Below are 19,571 nucleotides of genomic sequence, written 5' to 3'. Positions count from 1 at the left end.
TTTGAATCGAGTATTCCCCCTCTCCTTGGTTGACACTAGGTATTTAATGCATAGTTGTTTTGACTATATTTTCCACCACTATTGGATACCTTAGAGGTAGTTGAACATTTGCCCCCTACAAAACTTAATCTTGATTGAATTGAGTAGGTCACGGTGGACCAGATTATGGACACCATGATGAAGGGCACCCGCTAGTAGAACACAAACTTTGTCAAATTATCATAGCGAAACAACTTTTTCACCCAAGTAAGTGACTCACTAAGTTCAATAAAACTAGAAACACTTAATGCAATAGAGACTATTGCTTCTTTAAAAAACATAAATAATTTGAATAACCATCCATAATCATCCACTCTTTCACCCCCTTCGGAAAACAATTTTGTTTCCATCATGATAATTTGCCCGTCCTAAGCTTTTCTAGACCCTAAACAACATTTTAAAATGCTATGAATAAAATTAATTTTAAGAAATTATCCGTAACTTATTGTCGAAATATTGCATTAAATTATACATTTTTTTCATAATCCTTTATAAGGATTACACTTTCTTTGAACTTACCACTGATGCACTTTAACGTATCATTTTAATTTATAATCCTTAACAGATTGACTACACTTTGTTTGATTTCCCAATGAAGGGTTAAACGTATTCTGAAGAGGAAAGGTTTGCGCGAAGAGCTGGGAAATCCATGGCTTCTTCGGCTCTTAACTCTGTATTCGACGAAGTAGCTCTGCATAACGAGTTTAAGACGCGAGGAATCAACATTCGTTTCATTCCCGTCATATGGAAGTAAGTTCAGCACACCATTCCTCAATATTTATATATATTTGAGACTCCGGGGTTTGATCGACCTATATACTTACCATTAACGGATGCGCATTCACATTCAGGTATTTACTATTAAACGAAGATGCAGAAGCAATTGAGGTCCCTGGGTTATCTAATGCAGCTTACCATGTGCTGCGTACAAAGTTCACAGCCATTACATCCACTGTTCAATCCCCGGATCAATCCACCACTAAATTGCTCATTCAGCTTAAGGTTTTAATCCAAGTTTTACAATTATTTATTGAGTTGCTTCCTCGAGTTAATTATCATGCCAAAACATTCTTGTTGGAATCTAATTTAAGCAATAACTCAGTGCCCTGCACCGATGTGGTAAAAGGATATCATAAATTATGCGACCATACCTGCATTGTCGAACTTACAACAATTTCCCTGCATAGTAGAAGATAGCCGACAACAGCCATGCATTGCCGCAAATACTCGCGGAGATAATTTTATCGAAGCAGAAAATTGTCCAAGAAAGAATCCTAGATGGGGTATGTATTCTGCCAAATTCGCCAAGGACTTACACCTGGCCCCAACTACTTGCATGGATGAAACAGCCTACGAGGGGGGAACATGTGTCAAGGGATTTAAACCTTGGCGGGGATATTGCCCCCCTACCCCACCCCCGAACTGACGATCGAACCAAAACCTAGTTGACGACATTGTTTATTTTTCCTTTGATTGAAACTGGGCATAGGTTGATATTCTAGAAAATCACAAAATCCACCAGCGTTGTAGATGTTTCTATGATCAGTTACAGTAAACATATAGGCTTGATTCCTATGATAGACAAAGAGTATAGAATTGAGATTAAGTATCGAATACATCCGTGGGTCAGTGCCGTGTCCTTTTGTGCCTCCAAACATATGAATTGGCTCAAAATGACAACATCCCGCGTCCATGTGATTCCTAGAAAAAGCTGTCCACTTTAGTGCCAGGGAATCCTTTCTAACAACATTTAGGTTAGAAATCATTTATGCTCATAATATTATCCAAATATTAAGTGTTGCAGCGTAGCCATGTAATCTTTAGGGACAACTCGATCCTAGGTAATGTCTGATGTTTAGCGTGTCCAACTAAATTTATAGCTCCTACTCAGTAATTAAAGTAGTACCATCTGAAAAATTAGGTAGTTACATAAGGTGTCAAATGTATGGAAGGGGTCCTTTCTCTATTTAAAGGTCCTCATTTCTCATGCAAAAGGCATGTCGGAATTGATTTGGAAATTGTGTTTCACTTCTTATGTAAAGGATATGCAGGGATCACATGTGAGTTTTTTTAAGTACTCATGTAAAGGACATTCTGGGATTGATCTGTAAGCTGGGATTTCTTCGTTTTATTTTTCCTTCTTCTGCCTCTTCTTATGTTTTAATGTGTTTCTAGAGAGCAAATCCCACTTCTTTTGCAACGAAGATAATATCTACTCATCTTTGGCCACCTCGATAGATGTTTGAGCAAGTTCTATGTCTGCCTGTTTGCTTGAAATCTTGCCACAACCCCATGTCATATAATTTTTGGTATAGTATCTAGATTGTCTTTTTCACCTACGCCACTACAATTGTTACAACTCTTATCTATATATCCCCTACATTAATTGTTCAACGATCGTTGTGATAGAATCAAGTTATTCCTTCTATAGTAATACTTCAACAACCCACTTTTCACCTTTATAACAAAATAGGCAGTTCAGATTTTAGTGGCACTTGATAAACTTGATGCCTAGCCATGGCATCTTGAGTCTTTCTTCTAGACCCAACAACTAATAGATGCACAAAACAGGACTGAGCCCGTACCTAGTGGTAATCACTTATTTGTAACCTAGTATCCAATAATCAACAAATAAGCTCACATTAGACTAATTTAAGACAATCAACAGAGAACACTTCTGCCTTCTTGGCTTCCATGAGAAGCTCACCAACAATAGTTGCTCTTTTTGTTAAACAATTGACCAATCTGTCTAACAATGCATCGATGAATTTAAGTAGAAATCTATTAACCCTGTACTCATCGATCCAAATGTGACGTTGAATATAAAGTGCATCCAGGGACTCTTATCCGCTATACAATGGAAAATGGACCTTGTGCAGATCATGTATGTTTTACAGAAAAATCAGTGTCACAGGAATCACAAATCAAACTCGCTGAACTGTATGTTTGACTTGGATTGGGCTAGAAATTTTTTTCCCGGCTTGGCCCAAGTCAAACTCAGGGCTGACCAAGTTTGAATTGCGATTAATCACAAGTTTAACTCTGCTTGCCCTTTTTTCCTGATTTGCCCCCCCTCTCCCCTCCTCTGTCGATTTTTACCAACTGGGTTTTGGTAATTTCATATTTCTTTATATTTTTGTATGTGTTTCTTTATATATTTGTACCTGCCGAGGTTTCCTTGAGTTTTTCTCGTTCTCAGTCAAACTCTTGGCTCTTCTGCCTCAGCGAGTTTTTCCCAATTTTGTGTTTGGTAATTTTGGTGTGGACCTTCTATTTTGTCTTGAAGTTTGAAAGAGGGTTGCAGAACGCATCACCAAAATCACATAATTTGATTTCTCTGGAACAGTCAAAGTTCTATAATTTGTCTTCATTTGCTCTGCTCTTGAAACACAACTTCGACTAAGTTTCTTTATAGAAATGTAATAAGCCAAATTACCTCTACTGCTGATTTCAATGGTTTAGTGGTGTTGACGACTTTCGTCAAACACTTTTTGTGAATCCTATGTGGAAGTATTTTTGCTTAGAACCTGCTCGCTGGCCTGTTGTACAAGTGCTCTTAAACCGCGAAAATAATCAGTCTACTCATCCCTCCGAATTGCATGTCAATTAACAGATTTTGTTTGAAATTTTGAGTTTGGCATTTTGTCAAACATTTTGTGGGTTTGCTGGTTTATGCTTGATTCGGTGGTTTTCTGGGATATAATCTCTTTATTTTGAACTTGAAGTGGAAAATGATTGCCTAGTACACCAAATGCAGCAATAACTCGATATCCAAGCAATTTAAGAGGAAGTAATACTGAATATCTTATTCAAAAACAATTATAATGATCTGATCTCTATTTAATCTTTACAAGCTTGCTGTAGATGCACATTTAGAATGTAAATGCACCCAGAGCTTGGAATGAAACTTAGTTTGACTTTCTGGAGTATTTTCCAGCCTCTATACAATTGTGGGTCACCTCTACAAGGAATACTTAACCAACGTCTGCACTCAGCAGTGAGGAAATGAGCTGAACCTGTAGCTTACTGTTAGCCACAACCTCAGGAATATGCTTGTAATCTCCAACTTTAAGAAAATTATGAGTTCTTAGTGTTGATTTTTGTAGCTTGGGAGGTACTCCAAGCCTGAAGGATCGAGGGTTTGGAAGAAGGAGCTCCACAAATGGCCTTGTGGGCTTGAAACCCAAGCTTGGGGTTTTGCACCCATCGATGTTGGGGACAAAACCATGCAGAGATGTCGACATGTGATGGATGAGGATGATAGTGCTCGTCGAGACAAATCCGACGCATCAATAATCATCCGATTCCGAGTTGTCGTTGAAGAGTTATGAATTTTTGAAGTTTGTGTGTGGGCTTATGGCCATAGTTTTAAAAACCGGCTGGTATGAACTCGAAACCGGTCAAACGGGCCGGTTCATTAGGCAACTGGGTCGAACTAGGGAAAAAACCTGGTTTAAGGGCTGACTTCGCCAAAAAATCACAAAAACTGGACCAAACCAGCCGGTTTAGGTAAAACTGGCTGGTTCCATCATAAACCAGCGAGTTTATTGCCAAAACAACTACAGACCCCAAAGAATGCAATTTTGTGAGTTTTGTAGCTGTTTTGAGGGAAATTTGGGGTTGTTTTCCTACAAAAATAACCTCTCCAAGAAAAGCATGCCTACCCTCTCATTTGCCTGACACATCTCAACCCTAGCAATGTTGGCAATTAATGGTAATGTTAAATTCTTAAAGTAAAATGATGAAAATAAAAAATAAAGGAAATGTCACATGAAAATGAAAAATAAAGGAAATGTCACTTTTACTTAAATTTGTAACATTACCATGAAATGACTCAGGATGTTTGAGAGTGGTTTCGACCTCATTGGATTTCATATGGAGAAACTAGAATTTTAGATTTCACTCAGAATTCAGCAGACTTAATGGTTTTTAGGATTTCATGGTTTGTGGGTTTGCAATGTTTCCATTTGATTCTATCATGCGTGAGGGTACGAGATTCACATTTGATCAAGAGCATGAATCCCTTTGAGAACCTTGATGTTGGTGGCATTGATTGTTGAACTTTGTTGATATTGGTGGTATTGATTGTTGAACTCCTCTACCGTGGCCTCAGCAAGAATGTACCCTTCACTCAAAGGAAAACAACTGGTTAGGCATGCTAATCTTTTTCTACCACATTATAAAGTTGAGGAGATGAACCCTTCACTCAAACCAAAATCATTGGTTAGTCATGTTAAACTTTTTCAATTTCCATCATGTTATAAAGTTGAGCAATCCAAGTCTGAAGACTTTGACCTAGATGATGTTTATGTATCTCTTGTTGATGATCCTATTTCTAGTAGCGCTAAATCAATGATGAGTTTCATGAGTGACCATGTTGATCAATGATTTGTAGTTTTGATGTCTATTTTTGCTGCTACTACTACTACTAAAGTTGTAGAGGAGTTTTAGGAGTCCTCAAACTCTGAGCCATATTACCTATGTAGCTCATGTTGATGATCCCTTGTCTAGTAGTGGTGATGAGTTTGATCATGATGATGAGTGATCATGTTGTTTATCATTGGTATGTAGACTTGTAGTAGGTCAGTGGTCCCATAGCTTAGAGCATTGTTTCCGGACTCTAGAGGCCATTTAGAGCCTCATTGGTTATGTATTTTGTTGCTGATATGTATTGCCCTTGGTGCAATTTTGACATATTCACCTTTACATGGTATATAGATGAGCAAACCTTGCATATTTTGCCTCTATTGGTTTGGAATCATGGTTTTAAATCTTAAAAATAGTTTTTTAATTAAAAACTAACTATTTCATTTATTTTTTTAAAGACGGTTCATTGAGATCTGACCAGTCTCGGTTTGAAACCCGGTTTATTAGGTGGACTAGTTTGGTCATTGGTTCCAGTTTTTAAAACTGTGCTTATGGAACAAGGTTAAGGTCAGCTTAGTGGTTAAGTGACCTTATGACAACCCACATAGTTAATTTGTTGGAGCCACTTGATGCCTATAAATATAGGTCAAGTGTGAGGGATTTAGACACATCTCAAGTGCATTGATCATCATAGAAGAGCTCTGAAATTGGCAGCGGTTGTGAGGCAAGGAAGAAGAAGGCAAGGATCCGAGTTTGGAGAAGTTTTATCTTTGTGATTAGGGTGCGAATTCCGTGAGAGAAAGCCGCAGGTCTGAGGCAACTCATGTGGAGGCCAGGAAGATTGTTTTGGGTATCCTTTCTCTTGTTTTTGGGTACGTCCTACTTGCCAGATAAGGCCGCAGGAGCGGAGGTAAGTGAGGTGAATTCTGTGCATGATTTGATGAGGTTTTAGTCTCTGTTTTGGGCCGCAGGTGTAGCTATAGCTACAACAAGTGTGAGAGGTCTGTCTTGTGGGCTGAGTGGGCTAGGAAGGCTCCTCTACCCTATCTGCAACCTCTCCAAGCACATCGCAGTTGGAACAGGGGTGTTAACCCTTGCTAGGAGGCAGTGACCCTAGTTGTAACAAGTATGTGGATTGCATGTAGCCTTGAGGAGGAGTCTCAAGCTCTACAACAGTGTATTGGATGCCTGGTGGGACAGCGAAGGTGGCAACAATATTGAGCAAGGTAACACAATGAGTTGGAGCAGGGTTAAGGGCTGTGAAGTGTGCCCTAACTAGAGCTCTAGGTTGCACAAAACACTAGAGCAAGAGATCAACAGTTGTATGCAGCCGATGGTCTTTTGGTGATGAGGATGCTAGGTGGATGGCAGTCCTAGTTTAGGACAGTTGGAGGACATCCTATGAGCAAATTATATCAGCAGTTGTTTGGGTGTCATGTCAAGAGGAGCCACAAAAGGTTGCAGGTATGTATGTCCTCTTGAGTTTATGGATGTCCTAGGAGAAGTTTGTTGGCAACCAAGAGGAGGGGCTTCCTAGATGATTGGATGCCTTAAGTTAACTGTTGAAAAGTGTAACTAGGTTCGGTCTTCATAATGACATGTAATTGTGACTTTTGTAAAATGATGTAAAGAAGAAAATGAAATTATTCTGTAATGCTTGCTTCATGGGTTTCATGAGCAAGAGATTTTATTTAGATGGCTCCCACTGAGAGCCTTAGGATTTGTCAGTAAAGTCAAAGAGTCAATGTCATGTATGAAAAACCCTTCTTGGGGATATGAAAAATGTATATGAGTCTATAAGTTTGTCTAGAAGCCCTCCAATGACAAGCGCAAGTCCTCCTCTTCGTGTTGGCTTCAAGATGTAGTAACAAACTCATGGCGGCTCACCATTTTGGAGACACACCTATTCATATATTCATGTCGGCTTAATATGACGGACATACTACTATATATAGGGATCTCAACCTATTCCACAGTTAGAGAATTTCAAGCATCTCTTTGAGGTTTTCGGTGGACAGAATAGAGATAAGTTTAGATCCCTAGCACAAAGGCTACAGTTCGGATCTCCTTGAAGGACGAGTGAGATTACAGTCAAGGAAACTCAGATCATTTTGAAATTCGGATGGACTATTGCAAGTCAATAGTTTGGATGGAATGCAGAAGACTATCTCAGTAACAGGGTTCGGTCAAGGGTACAAGCTGACAGAGATAAGCTCGGTCTAGTGAAGAGTCTCTCTGTCGTGGTGTCACATCAAGTGTAGAAAGATAGTATTGGTGACATAACAATTTGTTGCAACCACAATTTGTTGATGATACTATTATATTGAGGTACCATCTTAGTGATAAGGGCTCGCTGAAGGAAACAATGTTGTCAAGGATGAAGATCTTGGTATCAAGGCAGTGATGAAGATTTCAACGACAACAAGGTCTCGTTGCTAAGAAGGTCGAAGTGGAAGAGGAGTCAAGAAGAGGATTGGTTGTCAAGAGAACTTGTGTCTCGGCCTTGAAGTGGCTAATAGGTCAATGGTCTTGGTCTTGGCATTCGTCAATGGGAATCTCTATAAGAAGAATTTGTGCGAGTTTTCCTCAAAGAGTGAGAGGTTTTGGCCTTGGTTGATAGCCTACATTTTGTATCTCTTGTCTATTTATGTTCATGCATTGGTTACTGTTTGATGAAGAAGAACACCAATAATCTACGAAGAAGAAGATTCTATTCTAAAGAAGTAAAAAGCATTCACAAGCAATTACCAATAAAAAAGAAATCACCTAATTCATGATGCCCTAGATTTCTCAACATGGTATTAGAGGTAAGGTGACAGTTGAGGAAGGGCATCTAAGTGAAGAGACATTCAAGGATCGAGTTTCAAGAATAACATCAAAGCAAGTTGAAGGATATCAAAGTGAAGTCGAGATCTACATCGAAGTATCAAACCTTAGATCGAAGAAGAAGTATACTCCAACAAAACTTTTGGATCCTCTAATCATCATCAAAAGACGACAAAGACCCTCATCAAGTTGAAGAGATCTACAAAGCAAGGTAACCCAAAGCATACACATCTAAGAAAAGCAAAAAGATCACATCATCTTGAAGAAAGTCGGAACCTTAGAAGCATTTATGATTTGCACTCATTCACCACCAAAGAAGTCAAAGTATCTTGAAGGATAGTTATTCAAAGAAGGCTAAAGGCATTGTCATCATCTTCAAAAGGTTCCAAGGGATTCTCCCCTCATTGAAGCAAGGATCTCCTCCTTATCCTTAAAGAAGATCATCCAAGGAAGCATCAAGAGATCCTCATCAAATCAACATCATCAAAGGAGAGCTAGATCAAAGGTGTTGTCATCATAAAAAGGGGCAATCTCCTTTTATTGAAGAAGGGAGTTCATTTGGAAGAAGATCATTCAAAAGGGGTACTAATACATCTTCGTCAACCACCATCAAAAGTGATCAAGTTGAAGATTTCATCTCCACTTGTCAAGTAAGTATATTTCATTCTATAATCTAATATAGTAAAATCACTTCGTTTTGCAAGGAGATCTATAAGCTAGTTGGGTCATCGAACTTCCTTGCATGGAAAAGGAGGATAGACATAGTCCTCGAAGAAAGTGAAGTCATTTCAATGGAAAAGTCTCCAAACCATCTAAAGGTCAAACATTATCTGAATACATGGAAAGGGATCAAAAGGCTCAAGGGATTGTTATGAAATCAGTCAAAGGTCCCCTCATCCCTATATAGTAGGATTGGAGACATCAAAGGAGATATATGATAAGCTGGTAAAATTATTCTCTGAAGATGCTATAAAGAAGGTCACATCACTTAGATCTGATCTACACAAATTGAAGGTATCAAAGGATAAAGGGTTATCTTCATAAGATCTCAATTGCAAGATCTGGGAGAGATAATCCTCATTGTTCTAAATGCACTAACTGATGAACAAGGTAACAAATGTCTATAAGGAAAAGAAGGCTATCCCATTCAACAACTTGTGGTTTCTATGCAAGATAGAAGAAGATTGGTTGAGGGAAAAAAGTATTCAGACATTTGTCAAAAGGAGAGAAGATCATAGCTAAGACTCGATGCTATGAGCATTACAGGAAAGATTGTCCTAAGCTCAAAAGGGCAATAACAAGGAAGATAGAGAAGAAGTCCATTTCATCGAAGAAGTGGAGGAAGCTGTAAGAGGAAAAGCATTAGAAGCAAGATTTCGTGACATCACCATAAAGAAACATGAAGGACAACTGGAACAAAATCTATGGCAGTCAAATATGAAGGATATAGCTCTTAGGAACCTCATTGGAAACTTAAGGAAAGGGAGAAGCCATCCAGGACAAGTCTCATCATACATCAAGTTGAAAGGAAACATCTGCTACATAGGGATATGAAAGATCCTCAAGATTCTTTGATGGAATCCTCATCGATCTAGAGAGGAAGCAAGTGATTCATTAGGAACTCCAACTTGTGGAATTCATAAGATGATGGTATGATGACATAAGAGATGAAAAAAATCAAGGGGTTGAAGATCTTTTCAATCAAGGAAGCTGTTGAAAGAAGCCTAGATGACCTAAAGGTAAATGAGGTATGTATGCTTGTATTCAATATTATAGAGTCATGTTATATGGTTGCAGGTAACATGGATCACTGCTCTATCATGAGAAGCATGATCAAAGGAAATGAATCTCCTCCTATGAAAGGATTCCCGAAGGCATGAGTCACACTAGATGAAATCAACACAATATGTCCTCATATAAAGTATGAGGTGGTTGACTACAATTGAGGAACATTGATTGGAAGCTCCTGGACATGAAATGAAATGTGTGAAGAAAGGAAGGAAGAGATCGTGAGATATGCAACCATGGTAAAGGCAATCAACATCTGGAAGACCAAGAAGATTTGACTAGGAAATCTCTCGGAAAGATATGAAGACTTTGATGGAAGTCTGGAAAAGATGGAGACCCTTGACAATGGATATCTTTGGGAGATATGTCAACATGTATGCAGGATGCTGATGCACACTGGAAGATGTCATGATAAAAGACCATCACAAAGGTAATTTTTGATTTAAGTGTTCATTTCTTATTTTTGAACAATATCTGGATGGGCTTATGCAGGGCTACCAAAGGGAAGAACTGTGGATATATTCCAAGATAACCATGTAGAAGGATGCAATCTACTTTTGAAGAAGAAAGCATGATGAAGATAGCATAACATGAAGCAATGCTAGATGTAGACTAATAGATCACTTTTCGATGAGAGGAATGATGACATGAATGTTTCATGGATGAAAGTGATGGATGGTTCGTGCCGTATGAAGAAGCCCCCAAAAGATGAAGACTCTGAGACAAAGAAAATTCATGACATCGAAGGAAGGAGTTCTTCTAGCAGCTGGTTGTCCCATCATCTCCACCTGAGAAGCTGCTGTAAGTCCCTAATTAAGAGGGAGTCTGGAAACAAGTTTCTTACTTGGAAGAAACTTGAAAATTCCTAGGCCAAGAGGGAGCTTAGGTACATTCCTTTTGTAGGAATGCGTACATTCCTTTATTGGAATAGATATGTCCTCTCTAATTGAGAGGGAGAGATATACACATTCTTGTCTTCTCTTGGGAAGACAGAATAGAGGATTGGGTAATCATTTGGCATCCGATACTCTTTGAGGATGAGATAGGGCATCCAAGATAAGAGGAGTCGTGGAGGACTGATATTCCTTGAGGGTTGGGGAGTCCAAGTTAAGAATAGTCCTCATGGAACACACCCTGAGAACTCGAGTGGGGTATGTTTCAAGAGAGACAATGATGAGAGTGTCTATAAAGTATTGGTCTCGCCAGCATTGAGCTCAGATCTTGCGGAGAGATAGAGCTGTTAGTCAAGGCCTTGCTATATAAAAATGTTGGTTGATATGATGCTAAACAAATGGGTTACCAATCCGGTTCTTCTTATGTGAAATTCTTCAAATTGAGAATGACCAAGTGCCATTATGAATACCTCCCTAGTTAAGAGGGAGTGTTGAAAAGGGTAACTAGGTTCGGTCTTCATAATGACATGTAACTGTGACTTTTGTAAAATGATGTAAAGAAGAAAATAAAATTATTTTGTATTGCTTGCTTCATGGGTTTCATGAGCAAGAGATTTTATTTAGATGGCTCCCATTGAGAGCCTTAAGATTCAACGTGTCAATGTCATGTATGAAAAACCCTTCTCGGGGATATGAAAAATGTATATGAGTCTATAAGTTTGTCTAGAAGCCCTCCAACGACAAACACAAGTCCTCCTCTTCATGTCGACTTCAAGATGGAGTAACAAACTCATGTCGGCTCACCATTTTGGAGACACCAATTCATATATTCATGTTGGCTTAATATGACGAACATACTACTATATATAGGGACCTCGACCTATTCCACAGTTAGAGAATTTCGGGCATCTCTTTGAGATTTTCGGTGGATAGAACAAATATAAGTTCGGATGCCTAGCATAGAGGCTACAGTTTGGATCTCCTTGAAGGACAAGTGAGATTATAGTCAAGAGAAACTCGATCATTCTGAAATTCAGATGGAATATTGCAAGTCAACAGTTTAGATGGAATGCAAAAGCCTATCTCAGTAACAGGGTTCGGTTAAGGGTACAAGCTGACAAAGATAAGCTCGGTCCAGTGAAGAGTCTCTCTGTCTCGGCGTCACATCAAGTGTAGAAAGACAATATTGGTGACGTAACAATTCGTTACAACCACAGTTTGTTGATGATACTATTGTATTGAGGTACCATCTCAGTGATAAGGGCTCGGTGAAGGAAACAGTGTTGTCAAGGATGAAGATCTCGGTATCAAGGCAATGATGAAGATCTTGGTGACAACAAGGTCTTGTTGCTAAGAAGGTTGAAGTGGAAGAGGAGTCAAGAAGAGCATTGACTGTCAAGAGAACTTGTGTCATGGTCTTGAAGTGGCTAGTAGGTGAAGGGTCTTGGTCTTGGCATTTGTCAATTGGAATCTCTATAAGAAGAATTTGTGTGGGTTTTCCTCTCAAAGAGTGAGAGGTTTTGGCCCTAGCTAATAGCCTACATTCTATGTCTCTTGTTTATTTATGTTCATGCATTGGTTACTGTTTGATGAAGAAAAACACTAATAATCTAAGAAGAAGAAGATTCTAATCTAAAGAAGTAAAGAGCATTCACAAGCAATTACTAATAAAAGAGAAATCACCTAATTCATGATGCCCTAGACTTCTCAACACTAACTAGGAGCAGATGCTACATCAAGGATTGGTTACTCATGGTCCGTTGGAGGGCAACGTGAGAGTGGACCAAATGTGGACGTGGATTGGGCATTTATGGTCTGCTAGAGGACAACGTGATAGTGTTCAAGTTGGAACCCATTGTGCACCATCTTCATGGACCTAGGTGGTTGCTAGAGTGGCAATTGTTCAGCTCAAGGGTTAATGAGCCAAAGGAGCAGTTAAGCAGCCCTAGACTTGTTTGTGGAGAAGGACTTCTACAAGAGATGATGGGCAGTCCTCCTAGCTCGTGTTCATTGTGGGAGATGGACATCTTGTAGTGATAGGTGGTGGGGTGCACCATCTTCATGGACCTAGGTGGTTGCTAGAGTGGCAGTTGTTGAGCTCAAGGGTTGATAAGCCAGAGGAGCAATTAAGTAGCCCTAGACGTGTTTGTGGAGAAGGACTTCTACAACAGATGATGGGCAGTCCTCCTGTGCCATGTTCATTGTGGGAGATGGACATCTTGCAGTGATAGGTGGCAACCCTCCGTGCCCTATGTTGGTCTTTATTGGAGCAACGCAGGAAGACCATGGTGGGCTGAAGTCCCTAAGTAGCTGAGGGGTAGTGGGCAGATTGAGAGTTGTTCACAAGTGGAGTTGTGAAAAACTCGATAGTAGTCTCGATGTGTTGTGCCCTTGATGGACTAAGGCACAACTAGTGAGTAGATTGGACAGTCGAGGTTCAGTGACCAGATGGACTTAGAGCATTGATAGAGGCAAGTGCTGCAGATCGAGCGCCAAAGGACAGGGAAGGTACATGGTACGATCGAGAGAAGTTGAGAGAGTGCACTATAGCCAGATGGTCAAAGTATCTTGTTGAGGGTAGATTGGTTGTTGATGGACTGACACCAAGCCCTAGTTTTGTATTCTTGTACTAGTGGATGTATGAGGGCCATTATCCCTGGTATGGGAGCCCTAGACTGTTGTATTATATGTTGATTAATATAACGAAGTTGGGTTGAAAATTGTAAAAAGTTGTCCATATTTTGTGCACTAGTAGATTTATTGTTGTTTATATTCTGCTGTGCAAAGTAGTATCATTGTGATTCTTGGTTTGGTAGCATCAGAGATATAAGATTCTATCCCAGACACCAAGGTCGTGGAAAGACAACATGGTATCAGAGCGTATTTGAGCTACTTTGAGGGACAATGAATCAAAGTGTGCACAACGAAGCACCTCAGAGGGAGTTGTGGGTGTTTAGATCATGGAGCAAAAGGGTTTAGCTGAAGATATGGAGATGTGGTCTTGACTGGCTTGGCAACGAGATTGGATGGGAGTTCTAGTGGATTGGTGGTGAGCCTGGTGAACAATAGTTTGTTGTAGGGCAAGTTGCTGATCATGGACTTCCTTTGACTTGCCATGGATGGTTGGGATAGATCGAGGCTCTCTTTGGCTGCGAGGAGATCAGGTTGATCGAAATTGGTTCATGTGATGGACTACAGATTGGCAAGCTAGAGTCTTCATCGGATTGTGATGTTGCATATCCGAGATTAGAGGGATTTGCTCGAGTAGTATTTGATCCAGGAGGATGAGTGCTTATAGGATTGAGCCAATGAAGATTGTGTAGGCTCAGAGGGAGCAACCTTATGGAGGTTTGGGATCTTCAGGTTTAGATATGATGAGGCAGAGGCACTATAGAGATTGTTGGGTTAATTCTATGGAGTATGTTGCAGTGATGGATGCCAGATGGGTTAGTGTCGTCGGATGATGATGGTTACTTCCTAGTCTTGGAAGTACCTCCCTCGCTAAGAGGGAGTGTTGACTTTTGTAGCTTGGGAAGTACTCCAAGCTTGGAGGATCAAGGGTTTGGAGGAAGGAGCTCCACAAATGGCCTTGTGGGCTTGAAACCCAAGCTTGGGGTTTTGCATCCATCAATGTTGGGGACAAAACCATGGAGAGATTTCGATATGTGTTGGATGAGGATGATATTGCTCGTTGAGACAAATTCGATGCATTGAAAATCATCCGATTCTGAATTGACGTTGAAGAGTTATGAATTTTTGAAGTTTGTGTGTGGGCTTATGGCACAAAGTTGAGGTCGGCTTAATGGTCAAGTGACCTTATGACAACCCACATAGTTAATTCGTTGGAACCACCTGATGCCTATAAATATAGGTCAAGTGTGAGGCATTTAGACATCTCGAGTGCATTGATCATCATAGAAGAGCTCTGAAATTGGAAGCCGTTCTAAGGCAAGGATCTGAGTTTGGAGAAGTTTTATCTCTGTGATTAGGCTGCAGATTCCTTGAGAGAAAGCCACAGGTCTCGGGCAGCTCGTGTGGAGGCCAAGAGAACTGTTTTGGGCAGCCTTTCTCTTGTTTTTGGGTACATCCTACTTGCTAGATAAGTCGCAGGAGCAGAGGTAAGTTAGGTGAATTCTGTGCATGATTTGATGAGTGTTTAGTCTCTGTTCTAGGTCGTAGGTGTAGCTGTAGCTACAACAAGTGTGAGAGGTTTGTCTTGTGGGCCGAGTGGGCTAGGAAGGCTCCTTTACCCTAGCTGCAACCTCTCCAAGCACAACGCAGTTGGAACATGGGTGTTAACCCTTGCTAGGGGGATGTGACCCTAATTGTAACAGGTCCATGGATTGCAAGTAGCCTTGAGGAGGAGTCTCAGGCCCTGCAACAGTGTATTGGATGCCTGATGGGACAACGAATGTGGCAACAATATTGAGAAAGGTAACACAGTGAGTTGGAGCAGAGATCAACAACAATATGCAACAAATGGTCTTTTGGTGATGGGGATGCTAGGTGGATGGCAGTCCTAGTTTAGGACAGTTGGAGGACATCTTATGAGCAAATTATAGCAGCAGTTGTTTGGGTGTCATGTCAAGAGGAGCAGTAAAAGGTTGTAGGTATGTATGTCCTCTTGAGTTGATGGGTGTCCTAAGAGAAGTTTGTTGGCATCCAAGAGGATGGGTTTCCTAGATGATTGGATGCCCTAACTAGGAGTAGATGCTACAACAAGGATTGGTCACTCGTGGTCTGTTGGAGGGCAGCGTGAGAGTGGAACAAGTGTGGACGTGGATTGGGCATTTATGGTTTGTTGGAGGACAACGTGATAGTGTCGAAGTTGGAGCCCAGTGTGCACCATCTTCATGGACCTATGTGGTCGCTAGAGTGGTAGTTGTTGAGCTCAAGGGTTGACGAGCTAGAGGACAGTTAAGCAACCCTAGACTTGTGTGTGGAGAAGGACTTCTATAGCAGATGATGGGCAGTCCTCCTAGCCCGTGTTCATCGTGGGAGATGGACATCTTGCAGTGATAGATGGCAACCCTCTGTGCCCTATGTTGTTCTTCATTGGAGTAGTGTAGGAAGACTAGTGAGCAGATTGGACAATCGAGGTTCAGTAACTAGATGGACTTGGAGCATTGATAGAGGTAGGTGTTGCAGATCAGGAGTTGAAGGACTGGGCAGGTACATGGTACGACCGAGAGGAGCTGAGAGAGCGCGCTACAGCTAGGTGGTCAGAGTATCTTGTTGAGGGTAGATTGGCTGTCGATGGACTGACACAAAGCCCCAATTTTGTATTCTTGTACTAGTGGATGTATGAGAGCCATTATCCTTGGTATGGGAGCCCTAGACTGTTGTATTATATGTTGATTAATATAATGAAGTTGAGTTAAAAATTGTAAAAAATTGCCCAAATTTTGTGCACTAGTAGATTCACTGATGTTTATATTCCGCTATGCGAAGTAGTATTGTTGTGATTCTTGGTTTGGTAGCATCAGAGATATAAGATTCTATCCCAGACACCAAGGTTGTGGAAAAACAACACTTAGTGCGCTCTCACTCCTCCATACTAAGATGCTCTTTTGTGCAGTAGTGGAACGTCCCAAAGTTTGATTATAATTTATTATTGATGCAGCTACAAGGATGGAAATCCTAGCCAAAGGAAATGTGCCTAATCTCAGCCACGACCTCTGAAAAACGCAATAGTCAATAGGCAGTAAATCGACCTTCCATATAACTCATAGGTGCCCCTGAAATATGGTGAAAATCAGCCCCAATAACAGTGATATAGCTTGGATTTCGTTAGATGTAGAAATCTATGGGTGCGTCCTTCTAAATTGCTTCCAATTCTCCCTTGCCTTCATAAATTCGACCCATACTTTATTCTATCAACAAAAAATCACTACATCCAAGGGTTTGCACCTCCTCTCCTGTCATTTGATCCTTTGAGACCTGTAAGGATTTATCTAAACCAAATGCTTCTCTTGTGATGCCCTTTTCTCACTAAAGAGATTTATTATATATCCCTGCAAAATTGATCCATTTTTCTTGCCATACAAAATATATCCAATAGCTCTATATTTAATGAAATAAACTCAGAGATTTTACCTCCATATTTATGCCAATCTATTTTTTTTCTAACCTTTTCCATATAAATTTCACTCTGATGGTACAAGGGTTTGCTACAGATTTGATTAAATAACCGCTCGAGCGGCTACAAATTAAATCTCTATTATCTCCTAAAGCTCAAGTAGATCTTTGCCCTAAGATTGTAACACTCGATCTATCCCAAGACATGGCGATTCAACTTGATATTATATTGAATTCGGCTATGAATTGGCCCTTGAAACCAACGAACTCTGCAACTACGAATCGACCAATGGAGACCATGCACTTAGTCCTTTTCAACCCGCGATTTCGACCCCCTTTAAATAACTGCGATCCCTGAAAGGTATCATCAATTCAGCATTAGCAAATACGAAGTTGTTCTTCTGGATCAACTTCTGTAACCTCCAGATCAGCTGACAATACCAGAGTCGGATAGGGAGTGTCTTTCAACTCCGAAACTAGTATTGAAGCTAGTAATTAACAGGGTTTCCCCTTTTAACTTAGCAACTCCTCGAGCTTCTTAACAATCTCTGAATAATTCTTCCTTCAACATCCCCTTCAATCATCCTTCTCCCTTTTATAGTAATTCCTTCCTTTGAATACCACGGGCAATACCATGGGTGACTTTTACCCCCTTTTGTTAATTATTATTTTATTTTATGTTGGCCCCTTATTCTTCCTGTTATTAACCTATGGGATCTAGATAGGCTAAGACTCAATCTCCCTTTGCTTCTAGAAAGGGACATTACAATAGAAATAACCCAAATGACAAAAGTTTTGAAAAATATTATAATTATCACAAATCCACTACTCTTTGTAATAAATAACTCCTCGAAGAAATGTGGGCAAAGGTTTCGTCAAATATTGCTCAACAAAAGAGCAAAGAAGGAGAAGATCAATCAATAATAGTAAACAATCCAACAATGCAAATTTCCCTATTATTTCTTTTATCAATTTTGTCATATGTTCTCTTGCCACATCAATTGTATAAGGTTTTCCATCATGCCTTTCGAATGATCTTATGGAATCTTTGATTTCAAGGTTCAATGCTCTATTTATTGATTCTTCACACAATGTTTGGTACATGGATTGCAAAATTTCCATGAACGATCTGGTTTGTAATTCATAGTGACTTTTATGCACATAATTTTTTTTTCCCACGTAACCAAGCACCTCCCCATTGAGCTCGTGGGCAAGGCTAAGATATTCTTTAGGGCTCAAGGCCATCCAACGACAAGGCTTGAAGCCATTACAACAATATACTCAATATGAGCTCAACATATTACTTGTGAGTTGAATTTGAGTAGGGAGGATGTCAATCATTCCTCCCAACCACTCTGAGATAAACCCAATTTATAATTGTGTCCATATTTTATAACAACTTTCAACATCCTTTTCTATAGGCTAACACTTTCTTTGTTATTTCGCTTTTGGCTGCATATTATGTCCATAACTTTGCTATCACATAACAACTTGAAATCTTCATTAAATGATTTCCAAGGAACTCTTTATGGTGCTCATACCTAGTGTTCTTGAGCCTTGCATGGAAAATCTTTAGTAGATATGCCTCTTTGTCCTATTTCTTAGATATCCAATTTTTTCACAAATGTCAAATGCTTCACTGGTTCTTCACTTCCAACATCATTATAGGTGGGAAAATTTCTCCATTCAATAATTGATCTGGTTTGGATCATATATTATTTCTAATCCATTTTGATGCTTTTAGAGTTGAAAAATTGGAGGAATTAGCTCATAGCACCATTTTTATTTTTATCGGCAGGTCCGAGTTTGACGAATTGTGGTTTTAAACCTTCCGGAGGTAGTTTGAGGTATTTCTTGAACTTTTTTGGGGTCTAAAAACTCTCTCTTGTGCTAGACCCCCTAGTACTATTCTACACTTAGATACTTTTATAATGATGCAAGAAAAACCTCAAACAGAGTCCGTATGCAAAAGTTATGTCACCCGAAAGTTGACCTTTCGATTTTGACCACCCTGATTTGAGAGGATGCCAGGTCAGCCCCATTACTCATGGAAAATGGGCTGGCCATGTGATCATGATGAAGAAGACTCTAGAGGTGTCAATATTGTAGCTGTAGTTAAGAGTTGAAGGAGTCAAACTTAACTACTTGTAGGCTATCGTGCTGTGTTATAAGTAGTTCACTAGGAGGAAAAGGGGTTCGATTCTATTCGAGTGCGTTTTGTTCTGTAGATAAGCAAAGTAGCTGAGAGTGGATGGAGAGAGAGCAAATAGAGAGGGTTTGTATTTTGTAGCAGCCCATGGGACACATCTTAGTTCTTTGTACTTGCATCCATTTCCATTGAGAAAAAGAGAGAGCAAAGTAACCTCACCCAGTGTTGCATGATCCTTCCCTCGCCAAGGATCCAAAATCGGAACCATGTTCCTTACAGATCCTTGGGCGATCCTCCGGCGAAATCGCAGATCCAAAAATCAGATTCGCGGTTATGCTGTTTTGAGGTGATTCCTAGAAATTTGGAATCGCATGAGCTCGATCCGTGGTTTTGGATTCCCGATCTGCGGATTTGGAAAATGATCCGCTGCG

General features: G+C 40.1%; 1 protein-coding gene across 1 annotated transcript in view; it reads left to right on the top strand.

Annotated features, from left to right (window-relative positions):
* Positions 1–559: 559 nt before the first annotated feature.
* LOC149262434 (Radical SAM superfamily protein) overlaps positions 560–19,571 on the top strand; it is a 164,900-nt gene continuing 145,888 nt past the window's right edge. Inside the window, exons 1-2 of the mRNA XM_089424563.1 lie at positions 560–789; positions 891–1,041. Coding sequence (XP_089280689.1) covers positions 689–789; positions 891–1,041 — 252 coding nt within the window. The 5' untranslated portion in view covers positions 560–688. The remainder of the gene's footprint in view (positions 790–890; positions 1,042–19,571) is intronic.

The sequence above is a fragment of the Pinus tabuliformis genome, chromosome 6 (genome assembly GCF_031772625.1).
Source record: "Pinus tabuliformis cultivar Carrire ecotype Pingquan chromosome 6, CPIR1, whole genome shotgun sequence".
NCBI lineage: Eukaryota > Viridiplantae > Streptophyta > Pinopsida > Pinales > Pinaceae > Pinus > Pinus tabuliformis.
Note: the sequence above shows the minus strand (reverse complement) of the source record. Positions and strands in the feature narration are given on the sequence as shown.